General features: G+C 41.8%; 1 protein-coding gene across 2 annotated transcripts in view; it reads right to left on the bottom strand.

The window, feature by feature from the left end:
• Positions 1 to 9,760: 9,760 nt before the first annotated feature.
• Positions 9,761 to 16,987, bottom strand: part of LOC133544261 (cholecystokinin receptor-like) — a 44,406-nt gene continuing 37,179 nt past the window's right edge. For both annotated transcript variants that reach the window (XM_061889422.1, XM_061889421.1), the window contains one exon: positions 9,761 to 10,741. In XM_061889422.1, coding sequence (XP_061745406.1) covers positions 10,188 to 10,741 — 554 coding nt within the window. In that variant the 3' untranslated portion in view covers positions 9,761 to 10,187. The remainder of the gene's footprint in view (positions 10,742 to 16,987) is intronic.

Here is a 16,987-nt window from a genome sequence, read left to right as displayed (position 1 = left end):
CAAGGTGGGGAGATTGGTGCACAGACAGTCACCACACCATCCTAGACATGACTTAGTTCAAGGTGGGGAGACTGGTGCACAGACAGTCACCACACCATCCTAGACATGACTTAGTTCAAGGTGGGGAGACTGGTGCACAGACAGTCACCACACCATCCTAGACATGACTTAGTTCAAGGTGGGGAGACTGGTGCACAGACAGTCACCACACCATCCTAGACATGACTTAGTTCAAGGTGGGGAGACTGGTGCACAGACAGTCACCACACCATCCTAGACATGACTTAGTTCAAGGTGGGGAGACTGGTGCACAGACAGTCACCACACCATCCTGGACATGACTTAGTTCAAGGTGGGGAGACTGGTGCACAGACAGTCACCACACCATCCTAGACATGACTTAGTTCAAGGTGGGGAGACTGGTGCACAGACAGTCACCACACCATCCTGGACATGACTTAGTTCAAGGTGGGGAGACTGGTGCACAGACAGTCACCACACCATCCTAGACATGACTTAGTTCAAGGTGGGGAGACTGGTGCACAGACAGTCACCACACCATCCTAGACATGACTTAGTTCAAGGTGGGGAGACTGGTGCACAGACAGTCACCACACCATCCTAGACATGACTTAGTTCAAGGTGGGGAGACTGGTGCACAGACAGTCACCACACCATCCTGGACATGACTTAGTTCAAGGTGGGGAGACTGGTGCACAGACAGTCACCACACCATCCTGGACATGACTTAGTTCAAGGTGGGGAGACTGGTGCACAGACAGTCACCACACCATCCTAGACATGACTTAGTTCAAGGTGGGGAGACTGGTGCACAGACAGTCACCACACCATCCTGGACATGACTTAGTTCAAGGTGGGGAGACTGGTGCACAGACAGTCACCACACCATCCTGGACATGACTTAGTTCAAGGTGGGGAGACTGGTGCACAGACAGTCACCACACCATCCTGGACATGACTTAGTTCAAGGTGGGGAGACTGGTGCACAGACAGTCACCACACCATCCTGGACATGACTTAGTTCAAGGTGGGGAGACTGGTGCACAGACAGTCACCACACCATCCTAGACATGACTTAGTTCAAGGTGGGGAGACTGGTGCACAGACAGTCACCACACCATCCCGGACATGACTTAGTTCAAGGTGGGGAGACTGGTGCACAGACAGTCACCACACCATCCTGGACATGACTTAGTTCAAGGTGGGGAGACTGGTGCACAGACAGTCACCACACCATCCCGGACATGACTTAGTTCAAGGTGGGGAGACTGGTGCACAGACAGTCACCACACCATCCTGGACATGACTTAGTTCAAGGTGGGGAGACTGGTGCACAGACAGTCACCACACCATCCTGGACATGACTTAGTTCAAGGTGGGGAGACTGGTGCACAGACAGTCACCACACCATCCTAGACATGACTTAGTTCAAGGTGGGGAGACTGGTGCACAGACAGTCACCACACCATTCTGGACATGACTTAGTTCAAGGTGGGGAGACTGGTGCACAGACAGTCACCACACCATCCTAGACATGAATTAGTTCAAGGTGGGGAGACTGGTGCACAGACAGTCACCACACCATCCTAGACATGACTTAGTTCAAGGTGGGGAGACTGGTGCACAGACAGTCACCACACCATCCTAGACATGACTTAGTTCAAGGTGGGGAGACTGGTGCACAGACAGTCACCACACCATCCTAGACATGACTTAGTTCAAGGTGGGGAGACTGGTGCACAGACAGTCACCACACCATCCTAGACATGACTTAGTTCAAGGTGGGGAGACTGGTGCACAGACAGTCACCACACCATCCTAGACATGACTTAGTTCAAGGTGGGGAGACTGGTGCACAGACAGTCACCACACCATCCTAGACATGACTTAGTTCAAGGTGGGGAGACTGGTGCACAGACAGTCACCACACCATCCTAGACATGACTTAGTTCAAGGTGGGGAGACTGGTGCACAGACAGTCACCACACCATCCTAGACATGACTTAGTTCAAGGTGGGGAGACTGGTGCACAGACAGTCACCACACCATCCTGGACATGACTTAGTTCAAGGTGGGGAGACTGGTGCACAGACAGTCACCACACCATCCTAGACATGACTTAGTTCAAGGTGGGGAGACTGGTGCACAGACAGTCACCACACCATCCTAGACATGACTTAGTTCAAGGTGGGGAGACTGGTGCACAGACAGTCACCACACCATCCTAGACATGACTTAGTTCAAGGTGGGGAGACTGGTGCACAGACAGTCACCACACCATCCTGGACATGACTTAGTTCAAGGTGGGGAGACTGGTGCACAGACAGTCACCACACCATCCTGGACATGACTTAGTTCAAGGTGGGGAGACTGGTGCACAGACAGTCACCACACCATCCTAGACATGACTTAGTTCAAGGTGGGGAGACTGGTGCACAGACAGTCACCACACCATCCTGGACATGACTTAGTTCAAGGTGGGGAGACTGGTGCACAGACAGTCACCACACCATCCTAGACATGACTTAGTTCAAGGTGGGGAGACTGGTGCACAGACAGTCACCACACCATCCCGGACATGACTTAGTTCAAGGTGGGGAGACTGGTGCACAGACAGTCACCACACCATCCTGGACATGACTTAGTTCAAGGTGGGGAGACTGGTGCACAGACAGTCACCACACCATCCCGGACATGACTTAGTTCAAGGTGGGGAGACTGGTGCACAGACAGTCACCACACCATCCTGGACATGACTTAGTTCAAGGTGGGGAGACTGGTGCACAGACAGTCACCACACCATCCTGGACATGACTTAGTTCAAGGTGGGGAGACTGGTGCACAGACAGTCACCACACCATCCTAGACATGACTTAGTTCAAGGTGGGGAGACTGGTGCACAGACAGTCACCACACCATTCTGGACATGACTTAGTTCAAGGTGGGGAGACTGGTGCACAGACAGTCACCACACCATCCTAGACATGAATTAGTTCAAGGTGGGGAGACTGGTGCACAGACAGTCACCACACCATCCTAGACATGACTTAGTTCAAGGTGGGGAGACTGGTGCACAGACAGTCACCACACCATCCTAGACATGACTTAGTTCAAGGTGGGGAGACTGGTGCACAGACAGTCACCACACCATCCTAGACATGACTTAGTTCAAGGTGGGGAGACTGGTGCACAGACAGTCACCACACCATCCTAGACATGACTTAGTTCAAGGTGGGGAGACTGGTGCACAGACAGTCACCACACCATCCTAGACATGACTTAGTTCAAGGTGGGGAGACTGGTGCACAGACAGTCACCACACCATCCTAGACATGACTTAGTTCAAGGTGGGGAGACTGGTGCACAGACAGTCACCACACCATCCTAGACATGACTTAGTTCAAGGTGGGGAGACTGGTGCACAGACAGTCACCACACCATCCTAGACATGACTTAGTTCAAGGTGGGGAGACTGGTGCACAGACAGTCACCACACCATCCTGGACATGACTTAGTTCAAGGTGGGGAGACTGGTGCACAGACAGTCACCACACCATCCTAGACATGACTTAGTTCAAGGTGGGGAGACTGGTGCACAGACAGTCACCACACCATCCTAGACATGACTTAGTTCAAGGTGGGGAGACTGGTGCACAGACAGTCACCACACCATCCTAGACATGACTTAGTTCAAGGTGGGGAGACTGGTGCACAGACAGTCACCACACCATCCTGGACATGACTTAGTTCAAGGTGGGGAGACTGGTGCACAGACAGTCACCACACCATCCTGGACATGACTTAGTTCAAGGTGGGGAGACTGGTGCACAGACAGTCACCACACCATCCTAGACATGACTTAGTTCAAGGTGGGGAGACTGGTGCACAGACAGTCACCACACCATCCTGGACATGACTTAGTTCAAGGTGGGGAGACTGGTGCACAGACAGTCACCACACCATCCTGGACATGACTTAGTTCAAGGTGGGGAGACTGGTGCACAGACAGTCACCACACCATCCTGGACATGACTTAGTTCAAGGTGGGGAGACTGGTGCACAGACAGTCACCACACCATCCTGGACATGACTTAGTTCAAGGTGGGGAGACTGGTGCACAGACAGTCACCACACCATCCTAGACATGACTTAGTTCAAGGTGGGGAGACTGGTGCACAGACAGTCACCACACCATCCCGGACATGACTTAGTTCAAGGTGGGGAGACTGGTGCACAGACAGTCACCACACCATCCTGGACATGACTTAGTTCAAGGTGGGGAGACTGGTGCACAGACAGTCACCACACCATCCCGGACATGACTTAGTTCAAGGTGGGGAGACTGGTGCACAGACAGTCACCACACCATCCTGGACATGACTTAGTTCAAGGTGGGGAGACTGGTGCACAGACAGTCACCACACCATCCTGGACATGACTTAGTTCAAGGTGGGGAGACTGGTGCACAGACAGTCACCACACCATCCTAGACATGACTTAGTTCAAGGTGGGGAGACTGGTGCACAGACAGTCACCACACCATTCTGGACATGACTTAGTTCAAGGTGGGGAGACTGGTGCACAGACAGTCACCACACCATCCTAGACATGAATTAGTTCAAGGTGGGGAGACTGGTGCACAGACAGTCACCACACCATCCTAGACATGACTTAGTTCAAGGTGGGGAGACTGGTGCACAGACAGTCACCACACCATCCTAGACATGACTTAGTTCAAGGTGGGGAGACTGGTGCACAGACAGTCACCACACCATCCTAGACATGACTTAGTTCAAGGTGGGGAGACTGGTGCACAGACAGTCACCACACCATCCTAGACATGACTTAGTTCAAGGTGGGGAGACTGGTGCACAGACAGTCACCACACCATCCTAGACATGACTTAGTTCAAGGTGGGGAGACTGGTGCACAGACAGTCACCACACCATCCTAGACATGACTTAGTTCAAGGTGGGGAGACTGGTGCACAGACAGTCACCACACCATCCTAGACATGACTTAGTTCAAGGTGGGGAGACTGGTGCACAGACAGTCACCACACCATCCTAGACATGACTTAGTTCAAGGTGGGGAGACTGGTGCACAGACAGTCACCACACCATCCTGGACATGACTTAGTTCAAGGTGGGGAGACTGGTGCACAGACAGTCACCACACCATCCTGGACATGACTTAGTTCAAGGTGGGGAGACTGGTGCACAGACAGTCACCACACCATCCTAGACATGACTTAGTTCAAGGTGGGGAGACTGGTGCACAGACAGTCACCACACCATCCTAGACATGACTTAGTTCAAGGTGGGGAGACTGGTGCACAGACAGTCACCACACCATCCTAGACATGACTTAGTTCAAGGTGGGGAGACTGGTGCACAGACAGTCACCACACCATCCTGGACAGAATGGGGTCAGGGTCCAGTGGCATGGAGTCCAAGACCACTGGGGACCCTTTTCTGCTGCAGCCTTCTCCCGCCATCCCAGCCGTTGTGACGCCTGTTCCACCGTTGAGGTCTTGGGTTGTTATTTCCTCAGAACTGGGCCCACACGGATGTGAGGGTGCCTTCTTCCACCATCGCAGCCGTTGTGGTAGTTCTTACATTTACCGTCGTCCACCCGCTCCGCCGTTGAGGTCTCGTTACATTTATCTATATCATTATTTGTCATCTATTAATTAAGACTTGCAAATAGAAATTAATTTTGTCAGCGAGCCTTCTTCTGGCAGGCCCTGTCACATGACTCTGTTTCCCATATCCAACGTAAGCTTTAGTGAGGTTTGACTCCTTTTCACCGATCAAACAGCAGGGATTCAATTAGAACTACAACAACCAATTACAACTACAACTACCAGTTAGAACTACAACAACCATTTAAAACTACAACAACCAATTACAACTACAACTACCAGTGAGAACTACAACAACCATTTAAAACTACAACAACCAATTACAACTACAACTACCAGTTAGAACTACAACAACCAATTAAAACTACAACAACCATTTACAACTACAACTACCAGTTAGAACTACAACAACCAATTCAAACTACAACTACCAGTTAGAATTACAACTACCAGTTAGAACTACAACAACCAATTCAAACTACAACTACCAGTTAGAACTACAACAACCAATTACAACTACAACTACAACTACCAGTTAGAACTACAACAACCAATTACAACTACAACTACCAGTTAGAACTACAACAACCAATTAAAACTACAACAGCCAATTACAACTACAACTCCCAGTTAGAACTACAACAACCAATTACAACTACAACTACCAGTTAGAACTACAACAACCAATTACAACTACAACTACCAGTTAGAACTACAACGACCAATTAAAACTACAACAACCATTTACAACTACAACTACCAGTTAGAACTACAACAAACAATTACAACTACAACTACCAGTTAGAACTACAACAACCAATTATAACTACAACTACCAGTTAGAACTACAACAACCAATTAAAACTACAACAGCCAATTACAACTACAACTCCCAGTTAGAACTACAACAACCAATTACAACTACCAGTTAGAACTACAACAACCAATTACAACTACAACTACCAGTTAGAACTACAACGACCAATTAAAACTACAACAACCATTTACAACTACAACTACCAGTTAGAACTACAACAAACAATTACAACTACAACTACCAGCTAGAACTACAACAACCATTTAAAACTACAACAACCAATTACAACTACAACTACCAGTTTGAACTACAACAACCAATTAAAACTACAACAACCATTTACAACTACAACTACCAGTTAGAACTACAACAACCAATTCAAACTACAACTACCAGTTAGAATTACAACTACCAGTTAGAACTACAACAACCAATTACAACTACAACTACCAGTTAGAACTACAACAACCAATTACAACTACAACTACCAGTTAGAACTACAACAACCAATTACAACTACAACTACCAGTTAGAACTACAACAACCAATTAAAACTACAACAGCCAATTACAACTACAACTACCAGTTAGAACTACAACAACCAATTACAACTACAACTACCAGTTAGAACTACAACAACCAATTACAACTACAACTACCAGTTAGAACTACAACGACCAATTAAAACTACAACAACCATTTACAACTACAACTACCAGTTAGAACTACAACAACCAATTCAAACTACAACTACCAGTTAGAACTACAACAACCAATTATGACTACAACAACCAATTAGAACTACAACTACCAATTAGAACTGTAACTACCAATTACAACTACAACAATCAATTAGAACTACAAATACCAATTAGAACTACAACAACCAAGACATTTTCACCGGGGAACAATACTATATGGTGAGGATGTAACCATAAACGGTAATAACGACGGCAGTAAAATTCCCAACAGTTGGTATTCAATTGTTATTTTGACAGGAAACTGAGATTGATAACTGCACTTTGATAAAGTCGTGGCGGACTGGCTGGCGCCAGCTTGCTAGCTTAAATGCTTGCATGAAAACAAGAGACACACATCTTTAAAAATCAAAATAACCCAGTCTTAACTTCTGTAAACACACCTAAGTTATTCTTCTGTGCACATTTAAGCTAAAAGGGACAGTTTTTTGGTGCATTCAAGTACCGGATACATTGCTGACCAGAAGTGATACATACCGTATTTTTCGGACTATAAGGCGCAATTAAAATCTTTTAATTTTCTCAAAAATCGACAGTGCGCCTTATAACCCGGTGCACTAAATATACGGCATAATTCTGGTTGTGCTTACCGAATACCAAAATGTTTTGGTATGACTTTGAAGACGTGCTGCTTGAGGGATTTTTGTCCCAGTACGGCTACTGTAGTCAGAGATACCAGTGGTACTATGGTGTGTATAAGGACCGCAACATGGCACCCATTAGCAGACATATTAGCTGGCCTTTGGTTTCACAATATTATGCAAAAGCAACTTTTCTTACCTCCTGGTACTTGCTGATTTGTATTTGGATCTGCATAAGTCATGGAAAATGTGCGTACTGTATATCCGCCACTGTAGTCCGTGCAGATTTTATAGTCGATAAGCTTCTTCTTTTTCTCAATTTTCTTGTTATGTGACATCCATCCTCCACTCTTGCCAATTCTAATCTAAAGTAGTGTAAAGTTCTTACTTATATCTGTCAGTAAACTCACCATGAAAGCACTAGAACATACCGGTGTAGTGAGTTTACATTATTCACCCAAGGAACTTTAGTTTTTAGAGAGTTCCAGTCACGGGACACATTTTGCGCGTTGTTGATGCACTAGTGAGCCACGGATGAGGAGATGCTGCTCCGGTATTGATTGAAGTCAAGTGTGAATGTCATTAAAATAGTTAGCGCCATCTTTTGACACTTCTTCCACTCCTGTCCTTGCACGCTACAACAAAGATGATGGGGAGAAGATGCTGTCCAAGTGGAGGCACGTAAATAGTTAGCGCCATCTTTTGACACATCTTCCACTCCTGTCCTTGCACGCTACAACAAAGATGACGGGGAGAAGACGCTGTCCAAGTGGAGGCACGTAAATAGTTAGCGCCATCTTTTGACACTTCTTCCACTCCTGTCCTTGCACGCTACAACAAAGATGACGGGGAGAAGATGCTGTCCAAGTGGAGGCACGTAAATAGTTAGCGCCATCTTTTGACACTTCTTCCACTCCTGTCCTTGCACACTACAACAAAGATGACGGGGAGAAGACGCTGTCCAAGTGGAGGCACGTAAATAAGACCGCCCACAAAACTGAATAGAATGTCAGAAAATGACTGGACGATTAGTGGCGATAAAATATTTGAATCTTTTGACAGCTCTACTATATATATATATATATATATGTATATACATATATATATATATATATATATATATATATATATATATATGTATATATATATATATATATATACATACATACATATATATATATATATATACATATATATATATACATACTCATCATATATATATATATATATAGACATATATATATATATATATATATATATATATATACATATATATATATATACATATATATATATATATATAAAACTATTAATTTTAAAAGCTAGGATTGTTTTTAGTGCAATGTACTACACTAACTTTCAAACAAATACAGTCTAGTTTAGTAATAAAATAAATTGTACAAGTAGGAATTATATAACCCTCATGGTCGTGGGCCCACGACCGCTCATTTCCTGCACGCATCACTCCGGCGGCAGCAAGTAGCTGCATTTAATCAGCACTCAGCGCACCTGTGATTGTGATTGATGGGTTTTCTGTGCTTCTTAAGCCAGTGCAGACCTGCGTTCCGGGCCAGAACGTACTCTTCTGTTCACATACAGTAAGCCACGTACGTCATGCTCTGAGCTCACTCTTGGTCTCTGTGTTTTCTTCCTCGTGTTATTGATTGTCTCGTGTCCTCCTTGTCGCTCAACTGCAGACCTTCGTTCCCGTGTTGACGAGCCGGGTGTCTCGTCATTCCTTGTTCCTCTGCTTCCCGGACTGCCTCTTGGATCTCGACCTCCCGCTTGGACACCGACCTCCTACGCCCCGCTATAGCCCCCAACTTCCTGCTTGTTTCACAGATTATTTGCAAAAGAAAAAACAATTTTCTCAATCTGAACATAAAATATCTTGTCTCTGCAGTGTGTTCAACTGAATACAAGTCGAAAAAGATTTGTTGTATACTCTTTTTATTTAGGATTTACACAAGGTGACAATTTCACTGCTTTTGGCTTTTGCATATTTTAATTTGACAATGGACAAGCAAGAGAAAATGGATGGATGGATGTGGTATTTAATCGAGCATTTAAGGGAAAACATCATTTAAACATGTTTTTAACGGGGCTGTAATATAACTAAACGCAAAGGTGCAAAACAACAGAAATATTTCAGTAAAGAGATACACCAGTCGCTACTAGGGCTAAAAAAGCAAAAGGCTTCAGTGAGCTTTGCTTCTGGTGTTGCCAGGATGATGATTGCTTTGTATTTATAGACAACATCTAATTGTGTCAATATGAGCAAATGAAGGAAGTGAACAATTAGACATTTGGCACCATGCAGGGACTATAGTGCATTACTCTGCACATCATGAAGAATGGTTGGTCAATCAGGCGGTGGTACTGACTGTAGTGTAGCTGTACTTTGACACAGTGGTAGCCATTGTCGCCCCCATGGTAGTGCCATCATCTCCTCCTGTTTCCCGCTTCTTCAAACAGCAACACTTGCGGCAGAAACGGCAGCGCCAGCACCAGGCAAAGGTGGACAGGAGGGCCTTGCGGAATCGTGTGTTCATGAAGCAGTATATGACAGGATTGACGCAGGCAGAGGTGTAAGACAGCAAATGTATGAAGGAAATTGGGGCCCCTGAAAGGCTTCTAGAGGCTGACCTTAAATCAAAAGCCTTCCAGGTGTTAGCAAAGTACAGAGGCATCCAGCAGATGAAAAAGAGGGCCACAATCACCATCAACATCCGTATCACACGTTTCTTTCCCTGTAATTTGGCATCCGAGGTGTTCCTGCGAGAACACTCAGTCTTGGAATGTGCGGCACCAGATGAGAGGGTGGGCAGCTCCACGGTGGAAGAGGGCTTGTTGGAAACTTGAATGTAACAACCGTCATCGCCATCATTCGGCTGCTCTGCAACCGCACCGTTCTTCAACTCTGGGAAGAAAGTAGCAGTTGGATTATTGCGCTGACATGAGCTGAACATCTTTTCTTAAAATCCATCTATACATCTTTTCTTAAAATCCATCTATAAAAAGATATATATATATATATATATATATATATATATATATATATATATATATATATATATATATATATATACATGTATACACATTTATACACCCACATATATACACATTTGCATGTATATATATATATATACATATATATATATGTATACTGTGTGTATATATATATATATATACATACATATATATGTATATATATACATACATACATATATATATGTATATATGTATATACATACATACATATATATATATATAAATATATATATATGTATGTATGTATATATATATATATATACATACATACATATATATATACATACATATATATATGTATATATATATATACATATATATATATGTATATATATATATATATATACATATATATATATATATATGTATATATATATATATATATATATATATACATATATATATGTATATATATACATACATACATATATACATGCATATATATATGTATATATGTATATACATACATACATATATATATATAAATATATATATATGTATGTATGTATGTATATATATATATATACATACATACATACATATATATATATATACATATGTATATATATATATATATACATACATATATATATATATGTATATATATATATATATAATGATGCACATTATGTGTGCTTGGGTCCTGTTTTTAGGAACACTAATACAAAACCTCACAATAATTTCTGATTGAATTCTAAAAACGTTATGACAGACCGCCTTAAAAAACGGAATGGAATTTGATTTATTTTTTACTGAATGAAACAGCCAGAATGTACATGAAAATAAAGAACGTGAGATTTACAATATTAACTATGAAGGATAAAACACTGAATATTGACAACATATGAAGGTCACACCCCCTCTCCGTCCACATATTTTACAATCAAGCGAAACTCAACAAAAATTCAGCAAACAAAGTTAAATATGAACATGAAGGGTAAAAAAAAACACAGACACTCTAATAATACATGTGATATATCACTAATCTTTACAACATTTTTATAAAAATCTCCTTCAACGTCTTTCCATGACACCCACATTTCAAGTTTTGGAAACACTCTGTGGAAACACTCTCCACCCACACTGCTTGGTGCCTCCTCTGAGCTGCTGTGACTTACATGACCATAGTAACTCATTACATTACCGCAGTGACTCATTACACTACCATAGTAACTAATGACATTACAATAGAAACTAATTAGATGACCATAGTAATTAATTAGATGACCATATTAACTAATTAGATGACCATAGTAAATAATTAGATTACCATAGTAACTTATTAAATGACCATAGTAAATAATTCGATTACCATATTAACTAATATGATGACCATAGTTAATAATTAAATGACCATATTAGCTAATTAGATGACCAGAGTAACTTGATAGATGACCAGAGTAACTTGATAGATGACCATAGTGACTAATTAGATGAGCATAGTAACTAATTAGATGACCACAGTAAATAATTAGATGACCGTAGTAACTCATTACATTACCATAGTGACTAATTAGATGAGCATAGTAAGTAATTAGATGACCATATTAACTCATTACATTACCATAGTGACTAATTAGATGAGCATAGTAATTAATTAGATGAGCATAGTAAGTAATTAGATGAGCATAGTAAGTAATTAGATGAGCATAGTAAGTAATTAGATGACATAGTAAGTAATTAGATGAGCATAGTAAGTAATTAGATGATATAGTAAGTAATTAGATGACATAGTAAGTAATTAGATGAGCATAGTAAGTAATTCGATGAGCATAGTAAGTAATTAGAGGACATAGTAAGTAATTAGATGACATAGTAAGTAATTAGATGATATAGTAAGTAATTAGATGACATAGTAAGTAATTAGATGAGCATAGTAAGTAATTCAATGAGCATAGTAAGTAATTAGAGGACATAGTAAGTAATTAGATGAGCATGGTAAGTAAGTAGATGACATAGTAAGTAATTAGATGAGCATAGTAAGTAATTAGATGAGCATAGTAAGTAATTAGATGAGCATAGTAAGTAATTAGATGACATAGTAAGTAATTAGATGAGCATAGTAAGTAATTAGATGACATAGTAAGTAATTAGATGACCATACTAGTTAGATGAGCATAGTAAGTAATTAGATGACATAGTAATTAATTAGATAAGCATAGTAAGTAATTAGATGACATAGTAAGTAATTAGATGAGCATAGTAAGTAATTAGATGACATAGTAAGTAATTAGATGAGCATAGTAAGTAATTAGAGGACATAGTAAGTAATTAGATGAGCATGGTAAGTAAGTAGATGCCATAGTAAGTAATTAGCTGAGCATAGTAAGTAATTAGATGAGCATAGTAAGTAATTAGATGACATAGTAAGTAATTAAATGAGCATAGTAAGTAATTAGATGAGCATAGTAAGTAATTAGATGACATAGTAAGTAATTAGATGACATAGTAAGTAATTAGATGAGCATAGTAAGTAATTAGATAAGCATAGTAAGTAATTGGATGACATAGTAAGTAATTAGATGACATAGTAAGTAATTAGATGACATAGTAAGTAATTAGATGACATAGTAAGTAATTAGATGAGTATAGTAAGTAATTAGATGAGCATAGTAAGTAATTAGATGACATAGTAAGTAATTAGATGACATAGTAATTAATTAGATGAGCATAGTAAGTAATTAGATGACATAGTAAGTAATTAGATGAGCATAGTAAGTAATTAGATGACATAGTAAGTAATTAGATGAGCATAGTAAGTAATTAGATGACATAGTAAGTAATTAGATGAGCATAGTAAGTAATTAGATGACATAGTAAGGAATTAGATGAGCATAGTAACTAGTATATGATGCAGATTCCAAGCATAGTTGAAGACTTCTGGTGATTAGAAAAGATGAGTGCACATCATGGTGGGTGACTGCTCACTGATGCTAAAAAGCAAAATATCGTTCCGTCTACTTGTAATTGTGTTACAGCTTTCTTTACTACTTCCCAAACATACTTAGTATTCTTATTTAACTTGGAAATTACCCGATCTCTGTTTCGCCACCTGTCCGTCAGCGAGCTAGCTGCTAAACTAATTAAGTTAGCGTGAAAAAAGGCAGAGTCGGTCTGAAGGGATCTTCTTCCCGCACGTCGCGACCACTTCCCTGAAGACAGCAATAACTTCACTTGGCGAAAGAAATACCGTGAGTATGGCTCTCTGCGCTTTGTGCCCCGTCTTCATGGATAGGCTGGCTCTGCTAGACAGCCGTGTCCGCCAGTTAGAGCAGAGTAATCTCCTAACTTTAGACGTTGCAGACACATCTGCTAGTGTTAGCTGCAGCCAGCTAACTAGCCAAGCTTATAGCAGCTCTAAGCGGCCTGTAAGCAACGGTGAACCGGTTGAGACGCATAATAGATTTAGCCCTTTAGCTTGTCCTACACCCCAGTCTACCGGGCACCACACTTTAGTCATAGGAGAGTCCATCACCCGAAACATAAGGCTTAGCAAACCAGCCACAATTAAGTGTATTCTCGGGGCCAGAGCACCTGACATTGAAGCTAATCTTAGGGAGCTAACTCGCAACAGGCATAGTAAACACGTACGGCAGGCTAATCGCACCACTAGCAATGCGAACATGGTTGTACTCGTTGGCTCCAATGACTTTAGGATGAGACAATCAGAGATTACAAAGAGAAACATAGCCAGGACCTGTAATTTCTCCAGAAAGATGTCCAGGAATCGAGTAATTGTCTCTGGCCCCATGCCTGCAAGAAGCAATGATGAGAGATATTGCAGATTAGTCTGCTTAATAAGTGGCTGGCTAGTTTTTGTAGACAATAGGGACTAACGTTTATTGATAATTGGCCCTCTTTCTGGGGCAAACCGGGCTTGTTGATGATAGACAGCCTTCACCCTAAACAGGAAGGCGCCATCATCCTATCTACAAAACATAGATTTTTGTTTGAGTCACACTGGACTAACTACACTAGAGCAAGCCCTGTCACAGGCAATTACTGAGTCTGTTAGTCCGGGTGAGGAGTCAGTTAAGATAGAACTAGCCAGCGCCAGGCTGGAAAATCCCTGCACACATAGCATTCCTCCTAGAATAATACACAACTCACATCATGTTTTTAATCTGCAGTGACTGTGTCAGAGTTGGACATGCGTTCTTCTGAGGTGGCAAATTATCACGCCTTTAGTGTTTCGTAGCACCACGCAAACAATCTGAAAATTCCTGTCATATAAATTCCTAGATATGATCAAAATTATTTAAAGCGCACTACGCAAAATAAACGCAACATTATTAGTATTACTATTACGGATCATTTTAAGAAAAACTCCTCAAAACAGCCCACTATCTATAATACGGGCTTTCTAAACATAAGATCATTGTCTCCAAAAACTTTATTAGTTAATGAGGTCATTAAAGACAACAATCTTAACGTCATTGGTCTCAGCAAAACCTGGCTTAAACCAGATGATTTTTTTTGGCACTGAATGAGTCATCTCCTCCTAACTATACGGATGCGAATATCGTCCTGAGAAAGAGGGGGGGGTGTCACACTAAGGGGTGGGGGGTCGCAATAATATACAATGAAAACCTTAACATTACCGCCAACCTAAGTAATGACTATAAATCATTTGAGGTGCTTACTATGAGGTCTGTCACACCGCTGCCTCTCTACCTGGCTGTTTTACATACCGCCCCCCCTGGGCCCTATTTGGACTTAACCAGTGAATTCTAAGAGTTTGTCACTGATGTAGTGACGCACGCCGACAATATAATCATAATGGGGGACTTTAATATCCATATGAATACCCCATCAGACCCTCCGTGCGTGGCGCTCCAGACTATATTGATAACTGTGGTCTTACACAAATAATAAATGAACCCACGCATTGCAACGGTAATATGATAGATCTAGTGCTTGTCAGGGGTCACCACCCCCAAAGTTATGAAACTCCCGTATACTTAAGTCAGGGGTCACCAACCTTTTTGAAAGCAAGAGCTACTTCTTGGCTACTGACTAATGCAAAGGGCTACCAGTTTGACACACACTTAAAAAATTGCCAAAAAATTGCCAATTTGCTCAATTTCAATTTGAGAAATGAATCTATATATATAGATATATAAATATAAAAATGGGTATTTCTGTCTGTCATTCCGTCGTATAGTTTTTTTTCCTCTTACGGAAGGTTTGTGTGGTGTCCCCCAGGGATCTATTTTAGGCCCCATCCTGTTCGCTCTTTATTTCCTCCCTCTTAGAGATATTTTTAAGAAACATGGAGTGTTTTATCACTTTTATGCAGATGACTGCCAAATTTATATGCCGATTTCAAAAAGCCACGGCCCTCTTACACCCCTTCTTAACTGTCTATGCCACGTCAAGGCTTGGTTAGCCCAGAATTTTTTAATAATGAATGAGGGAAAAACGGAAATTTTAGTTTTTGTTCCGGTCCTCACTGACTTGGGACCATTGCAAAATGATGTGCGTCCCAAAGTCACCAGCCTTGGCGTCACTATAGACAGCCATTTTAAACTAGACAAACAAGTCAATGGCGTTTTAAAATCCTGTTTTTATCACCTTCGTCTTTTAGTAAAGTTTAACCGTTTTTATCTTTTAACCTTTTTGAAGAAGTGGTGCATGCTTTTATTTGAAGTGGTCTGGACTACTGCAATGCACTTTATGCTGGCATTAGCCAAAAAGCTCTCTCCTGGTTGCAGTTAGTCCAGAAGGCGGCAGCAGGACTTTTAACAGGGGCCAGGAAACGCCAGCACATAACCCCAATTCTTCAGAGTTTGCACTGGCTCCCTGTTCATTTTAGAATTGATTTTAAAACATTGCTGTTTGTTTTTAAATCTTTACATGGACTGGCACCTCAATATATCTCGGACCTCATCCAAATTTACATTCCTGCGTGCGCTCTGAGGTCCGAGAGCCAGTTCCAGCTCGTGGTGCCCAAGACCAGACTTAAGACCAGGGGAGACAGGGCCTTCTCTGTGGTCGGCCCTAAGCTCTGGAACACTCTGCCGCTCCATGTTCAAACTGCTTCCACAGTGGACTCTTTTAAGTCTCGTCTTAAGACCCACTTTTATTCTTTGGCTTTTAACACTACGTGAGTTGT

The sequence above is a fragment of the Nerophis ophidion genome, linkage group LG27, assembly GCF_033978795.1.
Source record: "Nerophis ophidion isolate RoL-2023_Sa linkage group LG27, RoL_Noph_v1.0, whole genome shotgun sequence".
NCBI classification, from domain to species: Eukaryota; Metazoa; Chordata; class Actinopteri; order Syngnathiformes; family Syngnathidae; genus Nerophis; species Nerophis ophidion.
The sequence above is the reverse complement of the archived record's forward strand: the minus strand, read 5'-3'. Positions and strand labels throughout refer to the sequence as shown.